Below are 22,039 nucleotides of genomic sequence, written 5' to 3' on the forward strand. Positions count from 1 at the left end.
GGAGACATGCATTACTAAACTAGAAAATAGCATAAGGATTTCCTCGAAATCAACAAAATATCTGGATCAAGAAACCAACCATCAAACAATTATGTTAGGATCTTGTATGGTAAAACTTCTATGAAACTCCATTGAACAACAACTCACAGGATTTACCTCAGAGGAAGAGAAGAAAGAAGAAGAAGAAATGTTTAATAAAGATTAGCGAATCTTCAAAAGAACAATTTTGAATCAATTAATTTCTATTATGTTTAGAAAGAGAGGAATTAGAGAAGAAGAAGAGAGGATTGATAATTGTAAAGCTTCTAATAGGAAGAATTAGAAGCCATCAATTTTTCTTAGATACGGATTAAAGAGAAACAGAAGAAGAAGAAGATGATGATGATGAAGAGAGAGAGGTTTGATAGTCTGATAGCTTTAGTCGGAAGCAGAAGAAGAAAGAAGCCATTTTTCTGTTATGCATACATTAGAGAGAACTTAGAAGAGAGAAGCTAAAATAGAGAAAGAATTGAGAGATGGAAAAGAGCATTTTCTTAACATCTTAGGCTAGGCCTTTATTGAGCAACTTCACTACATAGCCAAATACATAGAGATAGTGATTTGCCAGGTTTGATTTTCTTCAGACTATTTAGTAACTAAGATCAATGGTGCAATCAGAGTATCTAAGAGTGTATATGCAATATTTGCCATGTAGTGGTAGAATTTGATGTGTTCTATGTTTATAGATACCCCACACATGCACATGGAAATGATCATGAAGTGTCGTAGGCATCACCTTGACATAATTTCATCATGAAACAATGTAATTTTTTTGATCTGGATTTTGACCTCTATAAAATGCGCACTTAAGTGGGCACACACTTAACCGGATGGTTACTGTATATGTGTGTATGTGTATGGATGTATGTTTATAAAATTTATGCGTGTATCATTGTAGGCATATGTATTTATATATGTGTAGCAATGTATGAATGCATATATGTATGTCCATGTACAAATGTACGTATGTGTATATAAATATAATATAATATATAATGCATTTATGTATGTATATTTTCGGGGTATTTTAGTGTTTTGTTTTTTCCTTGAAAGATTTTCTTCAATAGTATTAAAAATATCGAAAAAATACAAGTAAAAGTTATCTGCCTGTAGGCTTACAGTGTAATGTATGTACACCTAAACTTGTACATAGAAAAACAACTTATATAGGGCTTTTGAACCTTAAATGGTACATTAGCATGCTGGTTTTGTATCAAGAAAGGGTCCATGGAAGATGATAATTCCATTGAGATCTTTGATTTGTCACTACAAAGAGAGGCACCTTCCTCCATAAGCGAAGAATCTTCATCCTTCTTTTTTGAATATTTTCTGGAGAACCACACATGTTATCATATTGCCCACGAACTACTATCAACAATGTTTCCCATATCTCAAGCAATACCTTTGGAAGACCAAGCTTTCCAGCATTGTAAAGTCGATTGCATCTACATTTCCATAATACCCATAATGTTATCGTAGTCATAGTTTTCCAAATCTGGACAGATTGCACCTGCTTTTGAGGTTGCTGAAATGGACTAATTGATATCAATATTTTGTTATGTACCGTCCTGGCCTCTTGTATATCATCTGCCTCATACAACATCAAGCTGGAGTGTAAAATTCCCCACACTGTTGCTCCCCATGAGAACAAGCAACCAACATTGACAGTTAGGAATAAAGAAAGAACTTTATTCCATACTTGCTGAGCCAAGGGACAAGACCAAAGGGCATGCTTAGTAGTCTCCGGCGTTGCATAGCAAAATCCACATTGCCTGAGATTATGTGCTATATTCCCTTTAAATGTCTGGCCAACTAGTAATGCTGCATGCACTAGTAGCCATCTAAAAGGAATAAATTTAGAGGGCCCCTTGAAAGACCGGATCCATGTCCAATATGTTAAATAACTATCTTCGTTGGAGGTTATGGGCCAATATTTCTGATTTCCAGGTCGGTTAGGCAAGGATGTCCTCTTGCCCCTTCTCTTTTTATCTTGTATGGGGAAGCTCTAGCCTCATACCTAAGATCTTCTTCAGTTGGTATAAAAGGTATAGCATTACCTATTGCACAGTCTACTATATTGGATGTTGAGTTTGCAGATGATATGACCCTCTATATTGATGGGGAGATTGGTAATCTCTGGCAGCTACAGAATGCTTTGCAGAATTTCTTGGAAGCTACATGTGCCTCTCTTAATTGGAATAAGTCGGTAGGGTTATGGGTGGGTGCAGAGCCTCATCCTGCTTGGTATCCATGTTCTATAAGGTGAACCTGTTCGGTATTTGGGATGCCTAGTTGGTATAGAGTTAACATCAGAAGCTATGTTATCCCCGCTGCTATTATAAATAAAGCATAAAATTCTATATTGGGATGCCCAACAATTGTCCTTTGCAGGTCGGGTTGTAGTAGCAAATTCAATACTTTTGGCCTCCATGTGGTTTATAACTTCTGTTTGGTTATTTTCTAGGTCAGCAATAATGAAAGTACAAAGCTTGATTCGTAATTTCCTCTGGGGAGGAAAAAATGGATCTCGAACAAGAGCCAAAGTTGCTTGGAAGGTGTTGATTCAACCTAAAATCCATGGAGGGTTGGGTTTGATAGATCCTTTGATGCAGTCAAGAGTCCTCTTGGTTAAGTTTGTGATTCGACCAGATCCCATAGTAGTCTTGGAACAGGTTCATTTGCATACAACCAAATCATATCACACATATGAGCGATAGAAGGATAAGGATCAAGCAACCACTTCTTTCCCATTTTTGCAAGCACTCTGACTGGTGCATTCCGCACGTGCTAAAAATAGCTGCAGTCAAAGGCATGAGGCTGCATTCTATTGTTATCAAGAACCTCAAAATAAGAGATGCACCCATTAGGTGAGATACCCTTGACAGCCAACAATATATCATTTATGAAGCATCTGGCAAACCAAAAATGCTCTTGTATGGGTTCGAAGGTCGACGCTAATGAGGAATATGACGTTGAAATGATAACCGTCATTAACTTGGCTCCATGACGAGCTTGTAAATGCGCAAGTCGATATGTTTGTGGCATCTATTGGAATTGAATCCAAGTGCTTACAGATGCAGTTGGCCCATTATCCAGTTTACCCCAAGCAAGCTGAGTTCTGAGACCCAGCACTTTCCCAACATTATCCCGAAATAGAGAATTTCCAAGAAGGGGCTGATTAAGCAATGCATCCCAAGTAGAAGGCTTCTCCTTAATTAGAAATGGCTTGATCCCATCCCATGCCCTTATGATTCCTAACAAAAATCAGTTAGAAGCTAGATCTCGCCTTGGCGTTTGTACATCATTCAAGAACAACCATATGGCCCATAACCTCCAACGAACAAAATTGAGCTAGAGGCTTGCCTATATAAGGCCGAAACACCATTTATCCATGCATTAGGAAAACCTAATCTTGACAACACTGCCTCAAGAAAGTCCCAATCTACTTTGTCATAGGCTTTTTCAAAGTCCAATAGTAAAGTTGCCATTGGTTGTTTATTTTGTTGAACTAGTGCAACCATTTCCCAGAACATAAAGATATTATAAAAAATGCTTCTGTCTTGTATAAAACCATACTGCGTATCATGAATAATAGATGGCAACAGGGATCGTAATCTAATGGCAATTGTTTTTGGCCACAATCTTATAAATATCATTGAGTAGTGTTATTAGCTGGCACTTAGAAACTTCATCACATTGCACATTGGACTTAGGAATCATATATATTATTCCTTCCTTCCATTCCGCCAGCATAGTTCCCGTTGAAAAAATTAGATTAGTCGCTCTAGTGAGGATAGGGCCAAGAAAATCCCAATAATGTAAGTAGAAGCCAATTCCTATTCTGTCTTTTCCGGGGCAGACATCCTTACCCAAGGATTTAGTTGCAAATAACACCACTTGAAACATAAATGGTAAGGAAGGAGGAATACGCCACTGCTTAGAGTATCTCTCCTTATAAAATGTAACATTTAACTTCAGAGGGTCATGGTCAGATATCGTTGATCCGGGAATAATGCCAAGGGATCCACCCACATCCCAAAAGAAACTATTGGCATAAAATCTATCCAACTGAGACAAAGTTGTAGTAACCACACTTCCATATGATCTAGAAAAATGTAGGGACCCTTGTATACGTGAGAAACACTGCATCTTCCATAAATCAAGTAGACCAAAAGCAAAAGAAAAGGAATCCCTACACTTAGCTTCCCAACCTGAAATTGTAGTAGTTGTACATCCTATTCTATCAGAAGCATCTTCGATCATATTAAAATCGCCTCCCACTAACTAACAATATGCTAACCCCACATATTCCACAAGAGACAGCCAAAAACCCGCCCTCGTTGACGCGGAGTTAGGAGCATAGATATTCATTAGGACAACCTTCTGAGACCCTATTTTTATGATAAGAAATTGTGCCCGTTTATTCATAATAGTACCTGCTGATAAGATAATAGATTGCAAGTGTTGTCTAAGAGCTATACATAATCCGGCCTGGCGACTATTTGGACCAAAGGCAGGAACCCAAAAATGAGTCCACCGTCCTGGTAAAATGGATCCATACTTTTGAATCCTATCCCTATACAGGTGATGCTCTTGCAAAAAGAGGATATCGATAGCGCAAATATTAGAAGTACCTAAATTTGAACGTACGAGTCCTTTAAATCTATGAAAAGCCTAACCACCCAGACCTTGCACATTCCAGGAAAGAAAATGTAGGGCATCCATATTACATAGGGTTTAAAGATGTCCTTTTCTCAAGAAGAGCATCCTAACGTCCTTTCTTGGCACCCTCTTGAGCTCTCATTTGTCTTTTCAAGAATAAATCCTTCCCTGCATACTTATGCATCCTATGTTCCTTGACCAACTTTTCAGAATTTTGGATTATCAAAGGGTCCTGGGTAACTGTAAATTGAAATCTAGCATGAATGTACTCTTGGTTCATTTCCATATCCCTTGGTTGTCCTTTAGACTTATCCGAATCCACTTGTAGATTAGAGGCAACTTTTTCTTCAAACTTATTGGATAAATCCGAATTAGTGGACATAACCAAAGTTTGTTGTTGATTCTCAACTATTTTTAATGGTGGTTGTCCTACCACCAACTTTCGAAAGGATGTATCAAACTGAATAGAGTTTTGAACCATCTTCCAATAGTGTTTAGTATGTGTATGGCTCATATCTAGATGCATGTTTGCAATATGCACATAATATGTATGCATATATATATATATGTGTGTGTGTGTGTGTGTGTATGTGGTGATATATATCTACATATGTATGTATGTGTATGCGTGCATGTAATGTATTTATGTATGTGTGTATGCGTATGAATGTATGTTTACGTGTGTGACATTGTAGGCATATGTACGTATATACGTGTAGCAATGTATGAATGTATGTATGTGTATATATGTAATGTATTTATGTATGTATATTTTCAGTGTATTTTAATGTTTAGTGCATATGCATATAGCTCATATATGGATGTATGTTTGTAATATGCATATAATATACATGTATATATCCGATGTATGTGTAAGTATACATATAACCAGATTCCAATGTGTGTAGGAATGTATATATGTATCTTAGTATTGTAGTTTGTATGGTTTCGTATAACTTATATATATGGTGATATGTGGAATATGTATGTATGTGTGTGTAAATTTGTATATCATATAATATGTAGTATGTAATTTATTTATGTGTGCATGTGTAATATATGTAACTTGTTTGTATGTATGTGAATTTGTAATACATATAATATGTAATCTTCCCAAAAAAAAACAACTTCCATTAGTTAACGCAATGTACATAGGATAATATACAACTCATATCTTACAGGCCAACTTGCATGTCGTAAAGAAAACAACATGTGTAAAGGAAACAACAAAAAAACTCCAAAACACCACATTATTCGATGAGCATAGCATTACTCAACCGCATACCCTCCACGTGAACCTCATACAACCCAAATTCAACATAGACATCCTCCACTCTCTTCTCATGGCCGCACCCATCTATAATATATAATCTTATATATTTATATGTATGTGTATGTGTATTTGTATATTATTTATTTATGTATATTTTTTGTGTTTGGTATTTATATATGTATTTATATACTTTTGTATAATTGTGTGTATAATAATATATGCGTGTAATATGTAATATATAAAATATGTTTCTAAGAATGTATATGTATATATGTAATATGTAATTTTTATGTGTGTATCATGTATATATGTATGTCAATATATATGGCTTATTCTGATATGTATGTAGCATGCATGCATTATATATATATGTATGTATGTATGTTTGTATATGCATGTATTTATATATGTAGTATGTAATGTATTTATGTATGTATATGTATGTATTTACATATGGTAATATATATTTGTACAAATATAATATATTCATATTTAGTCAGTATGCATGTATAAATGGGTGTAATGTGTGTATATACATAGAATATGAATCATGGATGTAATGTTTCAATGTAGGTATATATGCATGCATGCATGTATATGTATGTATGTATGTATGTATATATGCTACTCCAAATTTGAGCATTATTTACATAATATATGCTTTACTATCACATTGAAATATTTAATATTTCATGGGCTTATGTCATTTTTTTTCTCTAGCATGATTGATAATACCCTTATGTAGATATATTTTCAAATATTTATTTATACCCTTATATATATACATTCTGTATCTTAGTGGTCAATTTAAACCCCTTTTGATGAACTCATGTGCTATCATACAAGTATTGACTATGAAGCCCCCGGGGTAATGCTATCATAGACATACTATTACTTGTTTGGGTTTTATCTAGTATAAGCACTTTTTCAATCACCTGTTCTAGCGATTGATCCTTAAAATTGAACACAACCAGTGTTGTCTGAAGCGTCTCTCAGAGTGCTGATAAGAAAGTGTCTTTGACATCTTCCTCTGGAAGAGGTCGTGCTAATTGTCACCAAAGGTTTTGAAACTGAATAATAAATTGTGGAACAGTCTCATGAACTTCTTGGCAAGCGACATAGAACTGGCTCATGAGTTCTCTTTTGGGAAATTGTTGATGAAATAACCTGATAAACTTGGTAGTTAATTGCTTAAATGACTCAAACTCACTTTCCCCATGTTGTGAGTACCAATTTACTGATTGTGAGTACGAATTCTGCGATCTTGGATTTGTCGACATCCGCTTCCGAGAATCTTTGGGATACATGGTTAGCTTGCCATGTTGTAAGGGAAGCATGCATGTGCGCTTCCACGTCAGCTTCATCATTGTACTTAGAATAGGGATACGACATTATATCCTCTTGAAAAAGTTCTCCTAAGTTTGGGAAGTAACAGGAATGGTCGGACGGTGCCTTGTCCAAACTATGGTCGGTGTATAAATTGGAAACCTCTATTAATTCCCCTTTAGCCTCTTGCTGAATTAGTTCAACAGACTCCAAATTAATGGAATTACCGTCCTTTGCACGTTGGCTCTCTGATCTCGTGCATGGTCTTCTATTTCCTACATGCACTTCTGCACGTTGGCTCCCCAATCTTGTGCGTGATCTTCTGCTTCCTGTAGGCTTGTTTGTATTAGATCAATTGGGCGGCATCCATTCTCCTTGTTCTCTGTTCGTAACAGATGTAACCAGGCATGCCAAATTATTGTGTCCTCTCTGTCAACTGACATAATGAGTCGAACATCTTAATCCCTAAGTCGTTTTGTCAAGAAGATTGTGGTTGGAGATGTGATGTTTGCCGACCTTGATAAACAATGTTTACTTAGAACTTGATTAATAAGATTATAACATAAGATCTTGATCGACTGATCGTTATAAATATGATCTATGTATAGAGAAAACGAATTTGACACTGTAAGTACTCTAACTACCGAAATTATATTAATAAACCAAAACAGACCGATGTTGATACAATGCTCTTGGCGCCTTTTTATAGGTGACTTGAAATACTTTTCCAAACACTTGCCTATTTGGAAAGAACCTATAGCTACACTAACTGTTCTATATTCTAAATTACTCTATTTTCTACTTGGCAAAATTACAATATTTATATTTTCTACATTACTCTATTTTCTACTTGGCCCCTTTTTATAGGCGACCTGAGATACTTTTCAAAGATAATATACTTGCCTGTTTGGCAAGAACCTCAGATATATACTAACTATTCTATTTTCTAAATTACTCTATTTTCACATTCGTCCGACTCCTCTTGTCGACCTTTACACTTCGGGTAGGCGACCGGATAACACTGGAAAAGGAGACACTACATCAACAAGAACACAGAAATGGGTAGCTCGTTCCCTAGTGAAAAGCTAGACCGGAGCAATTTTTCATCTTGGGAGTACAAGATGAACCCATACCTTGTTGGCCAAGGTTATTGGAGCTACATCAATGGTGCACTAAAAAACAAACCCAACATCACAAACACCAGCTACCCAACATGGGAACAAGGAGAAAGTCAGGTAATGTATTTATTAACAACGTGTGTTCATAATCACATGTTGAGCCACATTTGTAATGCCAAGACTCCCAAAGAAGCATGCCAGGAGAACTTGAGTAAAATCTTCACCGCCAACACAACCACTTGCAAACTTCAACTCCAGCAAGAGTTGAACAACATCTGCCAAAAGGACATGTCTGTGTCAGACTACACCATCAAGATCAAGAGCATTTGTGACTTGCTTGGCTCGATCAACATAAATGTCGATGAAGACGAGATGGTTCAATTGTTGAGCCATTGTTGAGTCCTATTAGTATTGTGATTGTCCCTCTGCCACCAAGACTGAAGTGTGCACATGTTTAGATTTGCCCAAGAGTAACTTGATGTAATTGATGAGCTATCCGTTCTCGATCGTCATTGAAATCCTGGCGCATTCGCTCCATGTCTGCCTCAAATCATGCTCTATGGGACTGACAAATGTCTTCTTGTAGTTTAAGTTGTATGTTGAGATCCTCTATCAATTGTTCTTGCTAATCAAAATGCAAGTTTAATGTTCTATGGTCGTCATTGAGTTTTTCCAACTCCTCTTTGCGTGTCCAAAGAGTGTGACTGATTCGTTATTCGATGTCTTCCACTTGTTGATGTGCCCTTCGGATCTGGTCTCTCATTCTCGGCACTTTCGTGTCGGCGGTTTCTATTCATTTATTCGCTCGGTCGATTATATCATTTTTTTCTTGCAATTCCTCCCATAGTCGCCTGTCTGGTACTAGCACAATGGCTTGGTCGTATGTTTGGAGTCATTGTTCTGCATCCTGTAGTTTCGACTTGCCTTGTTGCACTCGTACTGTTAACTCTGCATTGGATTGAGTGGCTTCCGACCACTCCTTCATTAGCTTTGATGCCTTTGTCGTTCATTTGCATACTTCATGTTGGATGCTGCTGAGGTTGTCACACTAGATCGTTGTCGGGTCAGACACCTCCACCTACAGATCCTTGAGTAGCCTCTTCAGCTAGATGACTTCGCACGTAGCGACAACCGCTCCTCGATACTCGGCCTCCGTGCTCGACAATGCCACTATCGGCTGCTTTTTACTGCTCCATGTGATCGCCACACTTACCAATGAAAATGCATATACAGATGTTGATCTGCAATGGCCGGCATTTCCGGCCCAATCGGCATCCATGTAACATATTAACTGCTCAGCTACTCTTGCCCGATATACCAACGTCATGTCCTTAGTGCCTCTGACATACTGCAATATCCTTTGCGTGCACTGAAGGTGTTCGATCGTGGGCTGCGACATAAATTGACTAATTAGGTCGACCGGGTCACTAAGATCCGGCTAAGTGATCGTCAAATAAAGTAGGCTTCCGACAATCTATCGGAACCATGTTGGGTCACACATCGTTCCCGAATCTCGGCGAAGCTTTATGTTTCTGTCTAGAGGAGTTGAGATGGACTTACAGTCTGCCATCCCAAACTTGAAGACCATACTCTACACATAATGTCGTTGGATAATTAGTATGCCTTTTGGGGTGCGGATCACTTTGATCCCTAGGAGGTAATGAAGGTCCCCTACGTCCTTCATGTTGAATGATGCCGCCAGTTAGGACATTACGTGGCTGATTTCATCTAGGTCGGCGCCGACGATGACTAAATCATCAACATAAAGTAAAATACTAACCGGTCCATGTTGACCTTGCCGGACGAACAATGAAGAGTCAGATTTGGACGTCACAAACCCCATCCGATGTAGGCGTTGCGTGATCTTCACGTTCCACGTGTGCGGGGCTTGTTTTAGTCCATAGAGGTACTTCTTCTGTCCGCATACCGCCGAAGTGTTCTTTCCGGACTGAAATCAGGGGGTTTGTACCATGTACACTTGTTCCTCAAGTTCTCCTTGCAGGAACACATTCTTTACATCCATCTTATGTAAATGCCACCACTTTATGGCGACTACCGCAAACAGGACACAGACGGTTGTCATCTTCGTGATCGGCGCAAAGGTCTCATCATAGTCGATGTCATGTTGATGTGCGTATTCCTTCGCCACTAATCGCGTCTTGTGGCGATTGACAGAGTTGTTGGTCCTGGACTTAACCTTGTACACCCACTTGTATCCAATCGGCTTTACACCCTTCGGGGCATCAACCAGGTCCCATGTTTCATTTTCTGCTAATGCGTGCATCTCTTCCTCCATTGTTGCACGCCAATTTGCGTCCTTCGCCACTTCTGCGTAGCTCTTCTCAGAGTAGGATTCGCTTCGATCAGACTCGTCTTTATTAGTGCCAAACTCCGGCATCTTCTTCTTTTCCTTCTCTTTACATGTCAATCGTCTTGTTGGCTTCCTGCACAGGGAAAGCACGACCGAGTCTCCACTACTCATCGGCTCTATGTTTGACTGGTCATGCTGACTCAGTAGCTCACTCGGCCTACTTAGCCTAAATGAAATCGGATTCTCTTCAAGAGCTCCGATGTCTCCTTCATCTCGAGGCATTTTAGCCTCACTAACCTCTTCGTCAGAGATTGGGATGGAGTCGTTAGGATTGAAGGCGAAGGCAAGTACGATGATGCGGACTCATCGAACACAACATCATGACTTACGTGAGATTGTTTGGTTCAAAGGTTATAACACTTATAACCCTTCTGTTCATCCGAGTAGCCAACCAAGTTACACTTCTCGGCTCTGGCGTCTAGCTTCCTCCGTTTCTCCTTTGGCACATGCACATACGCGATGCTATCGAAGACCCTCAAGTGTGCCAAGTTTGGCTTCTTCTTGAAGTACAACTCATGTGGCGACACTCCTCCATTGGCAGATGCCCAATTTTGAAGGTAGACGATTGTTTTGACTGCTTTGGCCCAATAGAACTTCGGAAGATGCTTCTCTTCAAGCATCGCCCTTGCCGCCTCTTCTATCGTCCGATTCTTCCTCTCGGCCACGCCATTTTGCTGCGGCGTGTATCTACATGAGAATTCGCGTCGAATTCCCTCCTTCTGTAGATAACTGGAGAACTGTCGGACCTTAGGCACATGATCTTTCGCCCGGTTTGCCTTTCCGCAAGGCTCTTCACCTTCAAGAAACACGTGAAGACTTAACTCTTTTTAGCGATCAAGCATGCCCGAGTGTGCCGACTGAAGTCATCAATGAAGGTTACGAAGTAACAACTTCCTCCAATGCTCATGTTCTGTGCCAGTCCCCATATACCCGAATGGATCACATCGAGAGGATTTTGACTCCGATTACGCTCATTGGGAAATGGAAGTCGATGCTGCTTCCCGATTTGGCAGGCTTCACAAACTTGGCCATTCCGACCACCAAATTTCAACAATCCAAAAAAGATGTTCTTCGTCTGCATTTCATGAAGCCGCGGGAAGTTAACATGGTCGAACTGCTTGTGCCATAGGTCAATGTTCGACTCGACCTGCTCTCCTTTTGCAAAGAACACGGTTTTGACTTCATTGGTATTGAGGATGAACATCCTCCCTTCTAGGTGCCCTTGCGCAATGACTTTCCCCTCTTCTTCGTTGTAGTAACCAAGATGCATAAATCGAACTTGCATCCCCTGGTCGACGATCTGCCCGACCTACACCAGGTTCTTCATTATTGTCGGGACGTGTAACATGTTGTCGTGATGTGGCGTGCTCGAGAGTGGGAAAAACCGGTGAAAGGGGGTGTCAAAGTGTGCATGTGCAATGTGTGTGCACATGCAAAGAAAAGGGAAAAGAAAGGGTAGAAAGGAGGTATAGAAGCTCGTCTAAAAATTAAGAGAGAGGAGAGATAAAAAGTAGAGGGGAGACAAGCTATGAATTTGTTGATATAGAATTATATAATATATAAGAGAGAGTTAATGGACTAGTGGATAGTAACATTGACTTCTAGCTAGAGGTGCACGGTTCAAATCTTGTCTTACAATGCAACGCGACTTAAGAAATTTTATTCCTTTTGCATTGAAGTAAAAATTGGCGACCCCCCTCCTTTTTTTGTCTATAAAAGGACTCGCGTCGAGAGGGGCTCATTTGGGAGGAGGAGACTATCGCCATTTTTCCCTTAGAGCTCTTCATCTTCTTCTTCACCATTTCTCTTCATCTCATACCCCTTCCTTCCCTCATCGCCACGTGCTCGTTTACGATGCTTGTGAGCCCGAGCTTCGTTGGTTCGACGTTGCTTTGCCCCCATTCGTCGTTGCGAGCCAATGTGCTGGCCGTTTGGGTGGTGGTGGTTTGTAGGGGTTGACATTTTTGTGGTGCTCGTGTGTTCGTGTTCGTCGTGTTCGTGCTCCATGTTCGGATTTGCTTTTGTCTCTAAGGGCATTTAGTATTTATGTTTTGTTGAGCTTGTGGTTAACTAGAAGTTTCTACATTGTAATCAAACCCTATTTTATAAAGGGCCCTCTTGCATTGGAATCGAACACATATTTATTTCTTTAACCAATATCATTTGTGTTTTCTTTCTTTCTTTGTTCTCGTCCCCTTGTATGTTCGGCCGTCTTGTGACGAGGGAGCGTTTCGGGTGCGCCCATGCACCTCTCCTCCTCAAAAAGACGTACGAGCATTTGTGTGTGTGTTTGTGTCTTCCTTGTACGTTCGGCCGTCTTGTGACGAGAGAGCATTTCGGGCGTGCCCATGCACCTCTTGTCTTCATAAAGGCGTACAAGCACTTTTGTGTGTGTTTTGTGTCTTCCTTGTACATTCGCCCTCTTGTGACAAGGGAGCGTTTCGGGTGTGCCCATGCACCTCTCCTCCTCATAAAGACGTACGAGCATTTGTGCGTGTGTTTGTGTCTTCCTTGTACGTTCGGTCATCTTGTGACAAAGGAGCATTCGGCCTTGTCGATGCACCTCTCCTCCTCATAGAGGCGTACAAGCATTTGTGCGTGTGTTTTGTGTCTTCCTTGTACGTTTGGCGTTCTTGTGACAAGGGAGCGTTCAGGCGTGCCCATAAACCTCTCCTCCTGATAAAGACGTACTGGCATTCGTGTTTGTGTTATCATCCCCTTGTGCGTTCATCTTGCGTGCTCATCTTTGCTTGTACCCGTTTGATCACTTGGCTCGTGTGGTGATCTCAAAAACTCGACGAGTCGTGATCAACGAAAGCCACCGACCCCACAAAAGGGGCAACGAGCCCTTGCTCGGGAAGGGGTCGGGAAATAGTATTGTCGTAAAGCAAACCTCGGGTCTTCTCTATCCCTTCGTACTCCCTAGTCCAAGACTCCCATGGTCCCGCCCAAGTAACAGACATGAGCGAAACTTTGCGACATAAATTGGAGAACCCGACGTGAAAGGCTTGCAAGGGAGAACCAAGATGCGAGGAGGAGAACTTGCTGAAGCGATGGCGGCGGCGGTGGACCGCTTGGTAAATGTAAGGAATCGTCCTTGGATTCACCTTCTTCGCTCGGCCACAACCGAGTAAGCGCAAATCGATTGAGCAGAAAATAGGAATCACACAGAGAAACAAAACGCGAGTACACAGGGATTAACGTGGAAAACCCTAGACGGGAAAAACCACGGGAGTACAAGACTCCAAACCAACACTATACAGAGAAGTATACAATGGCGAGCTCCAAGGCGACGACCTTGAGCTCGCTGTCCTCGCCACAGGCGGCGGAAATACACAGAGGCGTCGTCCTCTTCCTCTCTCGCGCTCTATCTCACTTTCTCTCTCTCACGGCTGCTTCCTCTTCACTCCTCTTGAGTAAAAACAGAAAAATGATAAGCGACAGTAAAACTGTTTGCCCTAAGTCATATTTATACACATATGACTTTGGGGCTATTTACAACTATAGCCTCAAGGGCCCTTGGCAAACATATTCACAGATATGTCCCCGCATCCGGATCTCTCTCCGGGTACCTTCGTCATCCGGCTCCGTAGCCGGGGTCTTCATCATCCGGATCCAAAACCGGGTCTTCGTCATCCGGCTCCGTAGCCGGGGTCTTCATCATCCGGATCCGAAACCGGGTCTTCGTCATCCGGTTCCAATACCGGGTACTCCTCATTCGGGTCTTCATTCCCGATTCCCGGACATCTGATCATCCCATCCGGAGGGACCGTAATCCCAACAAACTCCCCCTTCACTTCGGCATGGGATGTCTTTCCAGTCCGACCCTCTTCCGGCACGCTTCCAGCTTGTCGGGAGTGAGCACTTTGGTCAGCATATCTGACCCGTTCTCGTCCGTGTGGATCTTCGTCAGCACGAACTCCTGGTCTTCTATCCTTTCCCGGATCCAATGATATCTTCGCTGGATGTGCTTCGTCCGGGAGTGATAGGCCGCATTCTTCGCAAGGTGGATGGCACTCTGACTGTCGCAGTAGAGTCGGTACTCCTCCTGCCGGATACCGAGCTCTCTAATGAAGTCCTTCATCCATATTATTTCCTTGCCGGCTTCAACAGCCGCCATGTACTCCGCCTCCGTGGTTGACAACGCAACCGTCTTCTGCAGCCTCGACTGCCATGAAACAGCTCCCCCTGCATACGTCATCACATACCCTGATGTGGACCGGCTGGTATCTGCATCAGCCGACATATCCGAATCGGTGAAGCCGTCGAGTTCGGGCTTCCCGGAGCCGAATCGGAGGCACACGTTTGTCGTGCCCTTCAGGTATCGGAGTATCCACTTGACCGCGTTCCAGTGCTCCTTGCCGGGATTGCTCATGTACCGGCTCACCACTCCAACTGCATATCCTATGTCCGGTCTTGTACACACCATTGCGTACATCAAGCTTCCGACGGCAGAGGCATATGGTACTTTCATCATATCCTCCTTTTCAGCCTTTGTCTTGGGACTTTGCTTGCTGGACAGCTTGCAGTTTGCCGGGAGGGTCGATCCGACCGGTCTTGCTTCCGACATGTTGAACCGTTGAAGCACCTTTGTCACGTACTTCTCCTGTGACAGCCACAACTGCTTCTTCTTCCGGTCCCGGATGATGTGCATCCCTAGTATTTGCCTCGCCGGACCCAGGTCCTTCATTGAGAAGGTTCGGTGAAGAGCCTTCTTCAGCATCCGTATCTTGACCTGGTCCCGTCCGACGATCAACATGTCGTCCACGTACAGGAGGAGTATTAGAAAGTCTCCTCCTTCGAACTTCTTCACAAACACGCAGTGGTCGGACTGCGTTTTGAGGTACCCTTCGTCGGTCATGAAGGAGTCGAACTTCCGGTACCATTGCCGGGGAGCCTGTTTCAGTCCGTAAAGGCTCTTCTTCAACCGGCATACCAGGTGCTCCTTCCCTTTCTTCTCGAATCCTTCCGGTTGCTGCATGTAGATCTCTTCATCGAGGTCACCGTGAAGGAATGCCGTCTTCACGTCCATCTGTTCTAATTCGAGGTCCATGCTTGCCGCTATGCTCAGCACCGTCCGGATGGAGGTCATCTTCACTACCGGGGCAAATATCTCGTCGAAGTCGACGCCCTTCTTCTGTTGAAACCCCTTCACCACGATCCTGGCTTTGTATCTCGGGGGGTTTCCGGCATCTCCCGGTTTCAGCTTGAACACCCACTTGTTTCGAAGTGCCCGCTTTCCTTTCGGCAACTCCACAAGTTCATATGTGTGGTTCTCATGCAGGGAATCCATCTCGTCCTGCATGGCACTCAACCACCTGCGGCTCTGGGTGTCGTGCTTTGCTTCTTCAAAGCTCTCCGGCTCCCCCTCATCGGTTAGCAGCACGTGCTCTGGATCCGGAAATCTCCGGGGGGGCCTTCTCTCTCTTAGAGGGTATCTCCGTTCCGGAGCTTCGGTAACCGGTTCTTCCGATTCTTCTTCATCCGAATCCATTTCGGGATCGGGGCCGGTTCCGGTATCATTTTCCTCTTCTTCGGCCGGTTCTGTTTCTTCACCGTCTTCGGCCAGATCCTCGAGTGCTAACCGGTCCCTTGCCGGTCGGGACTGCTCCTCGTAGAGTTGATCCTCACCGGTCGACTTGGAGCTCTTCATCTTCTTCTCCGACTCCCAGTCGGCAAGTGTCTTGTCCTCCATGAAGATGATGTCTCGACTCCTGAATATCTTCTTGTCGACCGGGTCCCATACTCGGTAGCCGAACTCGTCGTCGCCGTAACCGAGGAATATGCATGGCCGGGTCTTTGGATCTAGCTTTCCTCTCCGGTCCTTTGCCACATGCACGTATGCGAGACACCCGAACACCTTCAGATGCCGGTAGGATACTTCCCTACCGGTCCACACTCTCTGCGGCGTGTCTCCGTCCAAAGGTACTGAGGGTGATCTATTTATCACATATGTCGCCGTCGACATTGCCTCAGCCCAAAATCCCTTGGGTAATTTCGCATGCGCCAGCATACTCCGGACCCTCTCCATTATGGTCCGGTTCATCCTCTCGGCCAGCCCGTTCAGTTCCGGCGTCTTCGGCACAGTAAACTCGAGCCGGATTCCCTTCGAGCGACAGTACTCCTGGAATTGCCCCCGGTATTCCCCTCCGTTATCCGCTCGTATCGCTTTCAGCTTCTTGCCGGATTCTCTTTCCACTCTCGCGTGGAGTTCTTTGAAGACGGACAACACTCGGTCCTTTGTCTTCAACGGTGCCGTCCACAGCTTCCGACTGTAATCATCGATGAATGTTACGAAGTACTGGGCTCCGCCATGTGACTTGGTTTCTACCTGACACACATCAGTGTGCACCAACTCCAATGGTGCGCTACGTCTCGTCGGTGGCCTTGAGTGGAAGGAGGTTCGGTTCTGCTTACCGGCCAGGCAATCGGTGCACTTCTCCAGGTGTACATGCTTCACTGGAATAAGGTTGTCTTCTGCAAGCCTCTTCATCCCCTTCTCACTCATGTGGCACAGTCTCTTGTGCCACAGCTCACCGGCAGTGTCGGCTGCCACGTTCAGCTCCTCCGGACATAGCCGGGAATTCATCAGGTACAGTGTGTTGACCTTCCGGGCCCGAGCCACAATCAGGCTCCCTTTGCTGAACTTCATGACACCGTTCCGGATGCTGCCCGTGTAGCCTTCATCATCTAGCCTCCCGGCCGAGATCAGGTTCAATCGGACCTCCGGAACGTGTCGTACATCCTTCAGCAGCATCTTGCATCCGGTCGGGGTTGTCAACCACACGTCTCCGATGCCGGCAATCCGGCACGTACCTTCATTTCCCTTCCGAACACAGCCATGCTCACCGGCTGTGTAGGATGAGAAGTATCTTCTCTCCGGGGTCAGGTGGAACGATGCTCCGGAATCGACCACCCAGGTCGTCTCATCGCCGGCAACGTTTAGCTCACCTTCTTCGGTGATGAGCATGATTTCTTCCTCACTTGCCGCGAGTGCTGTTGTTCCTTTCCGATCCTGCCCTCGCCGATCCGAACCTCTCCGGTCTGTGGCTCCCCGGTATGCACCGTTTCTCTCCGGTGACTTCTTCGAATCGGTGTCGTCGGCTCCGTTGTCTTTTCGGTAATGCCGACAATTCTTTCGGAAGTGCCCCGGCTTCCCACAGTGGAAGCATGTAGGCCTTCCTCTTGACTGCGACCGGGTCCCCGACTTCTCCCGTCTTTGCGGACTCCGGTTCCATTGTCTTCCCCGATCCGATTCGGTAAGCAGCGCCTTCGTGTCGGAGGCCGGTTCTTTATCTTTCCGACGCGCTTCTTCGTTCAAAATACTTGTCTTTACCGTTTGTAAGGACAAGTTATCTTCGGTGCACGAGGTGCTGAGAGTCACCACCAAGTTCTCCCAGCTTTCCGGCAATGTACACATCAGGATGATGGCTTGCATTGCATCCTCCAACGGGAACTTAATCGCCGCAAGCTGGTTCACGAATCCCATGAACGTGCTTACGTGTTCCACCATACTCTCGCCGTCCCGGTACTTGAGATTCACTATCTTCCTCATCAGGGAGGTCCGGTTCAACGCATTCTTCCTCTCATAGAGGCCCGACAGCTTCTTCCACATCTCATATGCGTTGGTGTCGTTCGCCACATGTTGTAGGACGCTTACATCGACATATTGTCGGATCGTCGCTACGGCTTTCCGGTTCAGGAGCTTCCACTCCGACTCAAGTACCCCTTTCGGTATTTCCGACCTGTCAATCGGTTCGTACAGGTCCCGAACAATCAGAAGATCCTCCATCTTGATCTTCCAGTCGGCGTAATTTTGTGCATTCAGCACCATCATCCCCGGCTGCCCGCTGCCGCCGCCTTCCATTTTCTGCAGCAGTTCGCTCTGATACCAGTTTGTAAGGAATCGTCCTTGGATTCACCTTCTTCGCTCGGCCACAACCGAGTAAGCGCGAATCGATTGAGCAGAAAATAGGAATCACACAGAGAAACAAAACGCGAGTACACAGGGATTAACGTGGAAAACCCTAGACGGGAAAAACCACGGGAGTACAAGACTCCAAACCAACACTATACAGAGAAGTATACAATGGCGAGCTCCAAGGCGACGACCTTGAGCTCGCTGTCCTCGCCACAGGCGGCGGAAATACACAGAGGCGTCGTCCTCTTCCTCTCTCGCGCTCTATCTCACTTTCTCTCTCTCACGGCTGCTTCCTCTTCACTCCTCTTGAGTAAAAACAGAAAAATGATAAGCGACAGTAAAACTGTTTGCCCTAAGTCATATTTATACACATATGACTTTGGGGCTATTTACAACTATAGCCTCAAGGGCCCTTGGCAAACATATTCACAGATATGTCCCCGCATCCGGATCTCTCTCCGGGTACCTTCGTCATCCGGCTCCGTAGCCGGGGTCTTCATCATCCGGATCCAAAACCGGGTCTTCGTCATCCGGCTCCGTAGCCGGGGTCTTCATCATCCGGATCCGAAACCGGGTCTTCGTCATCCGGTTCCAATACCGGGTACTCCTCATTCGGGTCTTCATTCCCGATTCCCGGACATCTGATCATCCCATCCGGAGGGACCGTAATCCCAACAGTAAATGCCCAAGAAGGCATCACCGGCCTAGACTGGGCCATAGAGATGGTGGTTAGCACAACGGGTCAGTTCAATGGAAGAGATACCACGAGCTACTTGGATGCCTATTGTCACGGATGAACAATTGGGCGTAAAGAGATGGGGAAGTTGATGAGATAGGGAGATCGAGAAGTTGATGACAATGAGTAAAAATATCTATTCCATGACTGGTGTTGATTTCCTTCATGTTAACAATGGAGATCAACCCTTTTGATAGATGTAGTGATGCATGATAACCATGCTCATGCCAAGTCTTACATACTGAGTCTTACATATTGAGTCTTACATACTGGGTCTTACATACTGAGTCTTACATACTAGGTCTTACATACCACTCTTTATACAAAGGTTTGAAGTCTAAAGTTTGTGTAGGAGAAATATATATACAAGGCCCTAAGGTTCACATTCGAGTCGATGTTCATGACATTATCCTCCCCTTAAGTGCCGACTTCAAGAAGGTGTGGGTTTGTGAGGATATCGGAGATGAAAATCATGAACCACTTCCGAGGCATTTAGTAAATTTCTAGCGAGCTTCCATCTAGCGTCAGAGATGGGATATCCTTTGCACAATACCAGATACTGGAGCTTTCGTCGGCTCTTGTGCGAGTCCAGAATGGTCTTGACTTCATACTCATCCCCGGGCGCCAAAGCCACAGGGGGAGGTGGCTTGATGCTTCCTCCTGGAATTGAGGATGGATGATAGAGCTCAAGAAGTGATGCATGGAAGACATTGTGAATTTGGTAGTGTGATGGAAGAGCAAGACAAAAAGCCACAATGTTGACTTTATCAATGATGTGGAATGGCTCCAACTTTTTGTAATCAAGTTTGTTGCATGGGCGAGTTGTCGGAATATGCTGAAGTAATAGCCATACCATGTTACCGACTTTAAAATCAGGCGCAACCCGTCGATGTTGATCAGCCTTCTCTTTGTGTCGTTCTTGAGCAATTGAGAGTTCTAGGGATAGGTCATGATGCACTTCTTTCATCAGACGAGCTTGTTCTTCAGCAGATGGATTCACAAAACCAGCAGGGATAGCTATACTAAATAAAGCGTGGGTGGAATCCATAATTTGCCAAGAAGGGTGTTACACTAGTCGGTGTATTGAGAGTATTGTTGTAGGTGAACTCAGCCATTGGAAGAAATTTGATCCAATCATCTTGTTCATAACTTATCATACATTAGAGATATTGCTCTAGGATCTGATTTACTCGTTTTGTTTGGCTGTCTGTCTCAGGATGGAAGGCTGTCGAAAATTTTCTAGAAGTTCCAAGAGTTTGGAAGAGGCGCTTCCAAAAATGAGACATAAATTGGGGACCACGGTCAAAGATAATGTCATCCGGTAAACCATGAAGGCGCACAATATTTGTTAACAATAAATCTGTTGTTTCCATCCCTGAAATTGCTTTAGAATATGGAATAAAACGTGCCATCTTTGTGAATCTATCCACCACCACTAATACTGAATTGAATCCCTCAATGTTGGGAAGGTCGGTGATAAAATCCATCGAGATGGAGGCCCATGGCCTACTTGGAATTGGCAAAGGTTGAAGTAGACCGTAGGGACGATGATGTACTCCTTTGGCACAAATTGTTTTCACATGTTTTCACATGTTTTCACAAATTGTTTAACAAGTTTCGAAGGTTGTGGCCACCAATAACTTCTAGAGATTAACTCCAAAGTTTTTGCAACGCGAAAATGTCCAGCTAGTGCTTCATCATGGCATTCCTTCATGATACAGATACGACAAGGACCATCTGGGACATACATTAAGTTGTTCCGAAAAAGAAAACCATCTCGAAACATAAATGGTTCTTGACTATTCTGTACCTCCTTTATGGTTGATTTGTTGACTCGAATATCCTTAATTTCTTTTGCAAATTTGTCGGTGGCAGTATCTATGGCTATTTGTTGAGTGACAAGCTCAATAATGAGTGCATAATACGGTGCGTAACCTAGTGTGTAGACTAAGTGCGTAAAACAGTGTGTAGACTAAGTGCGTAAAACAGTGTGTAGACTAAGTGTGTAAAGGCCGTTAGAGAGATATTCCCCGAAAGGAATAATTTTGGGTGTGAGTGTAGCGGCTCATTTATGAGCATCAAGTACTGTCAGTACTTGTGTACTGACAGTACACACTACATAGCCATAACGGTGCGAACACCGCGAGGCCGTTAGAGAGATATTACTCGAAAGGAATAATTTTGGGAGTGAGTGTAGTGGCTCATTTATGAGCGTCAAGTACTGTGAGTACTTGTGTCAGCCCGTTAGTGAGGGCTTGTATAAAAGGTGCTCACTGAGCACGAAGTATGTACAGAGTGTCATTATTTTGAAATAGAACTTAGTTGTCTGCTCTCTCTATCTCTCCATCTCCATCTCCATCTCTGTGTTTTCTGAGTTCTCCGAACTGTGTACTCTGTGTTTCGCATACGATTCCGCACAAAGTATTCTTCTACATGGTATCAGAGCGCAAGGGTTGAGGTCCTCTGCAGCCGAGAAGGAAAGCTTGCGACAAAACAGAGTTGAAGTTGTTGTTGGTTTTTGTTCGGAAAAGAAAACGACAACAATATGGACAGAGGTATGGGAAGCTCGCTACCAACCAAGAAGCTCGACAGG

The 22,039-nt window shown here is 43.8% G+C and overlaps 1 protein-coding gene across 1 annotated transcript; it reads right to left on the minus strand.

The window, feature by feature from the left end:
* Positions 1 to 19,876: 19,876 nt before the first annotated feature.
* On the minus strand, positions 19,877 to 20,494 carry LOC147854019 (uncharacterized). Its single transcript, XM_087331959.1, has one exon. It carries the CDS (start codon positions 20,492 to 20,494, stop codon positions 19,877 to 19,879), a length of 618 nt encoding a protein of 205 aa, XP_087188085.1.
* Between the last annotated feature and the right edge of the window lie 1,545 nt (positions 20,495 to 22,039).

This window comes from Azolla caroliniana, unplaced genomic scaffold (assembly GCF_043228905.1).
Source record: "Azolla caroliniana isolate FFs.n. ecotype wild unplaced genomic scaffold, voAzoCaro1.0.p SCAF_16, whole genome shotgun sequence".
NCBI classification, from domain to species: Eukaryota; Viridiplantae; Streptophyta; class Polypodiopsida; order Salviniales; family Salviniaceae; genus Azolla; species Azolla caroliniana.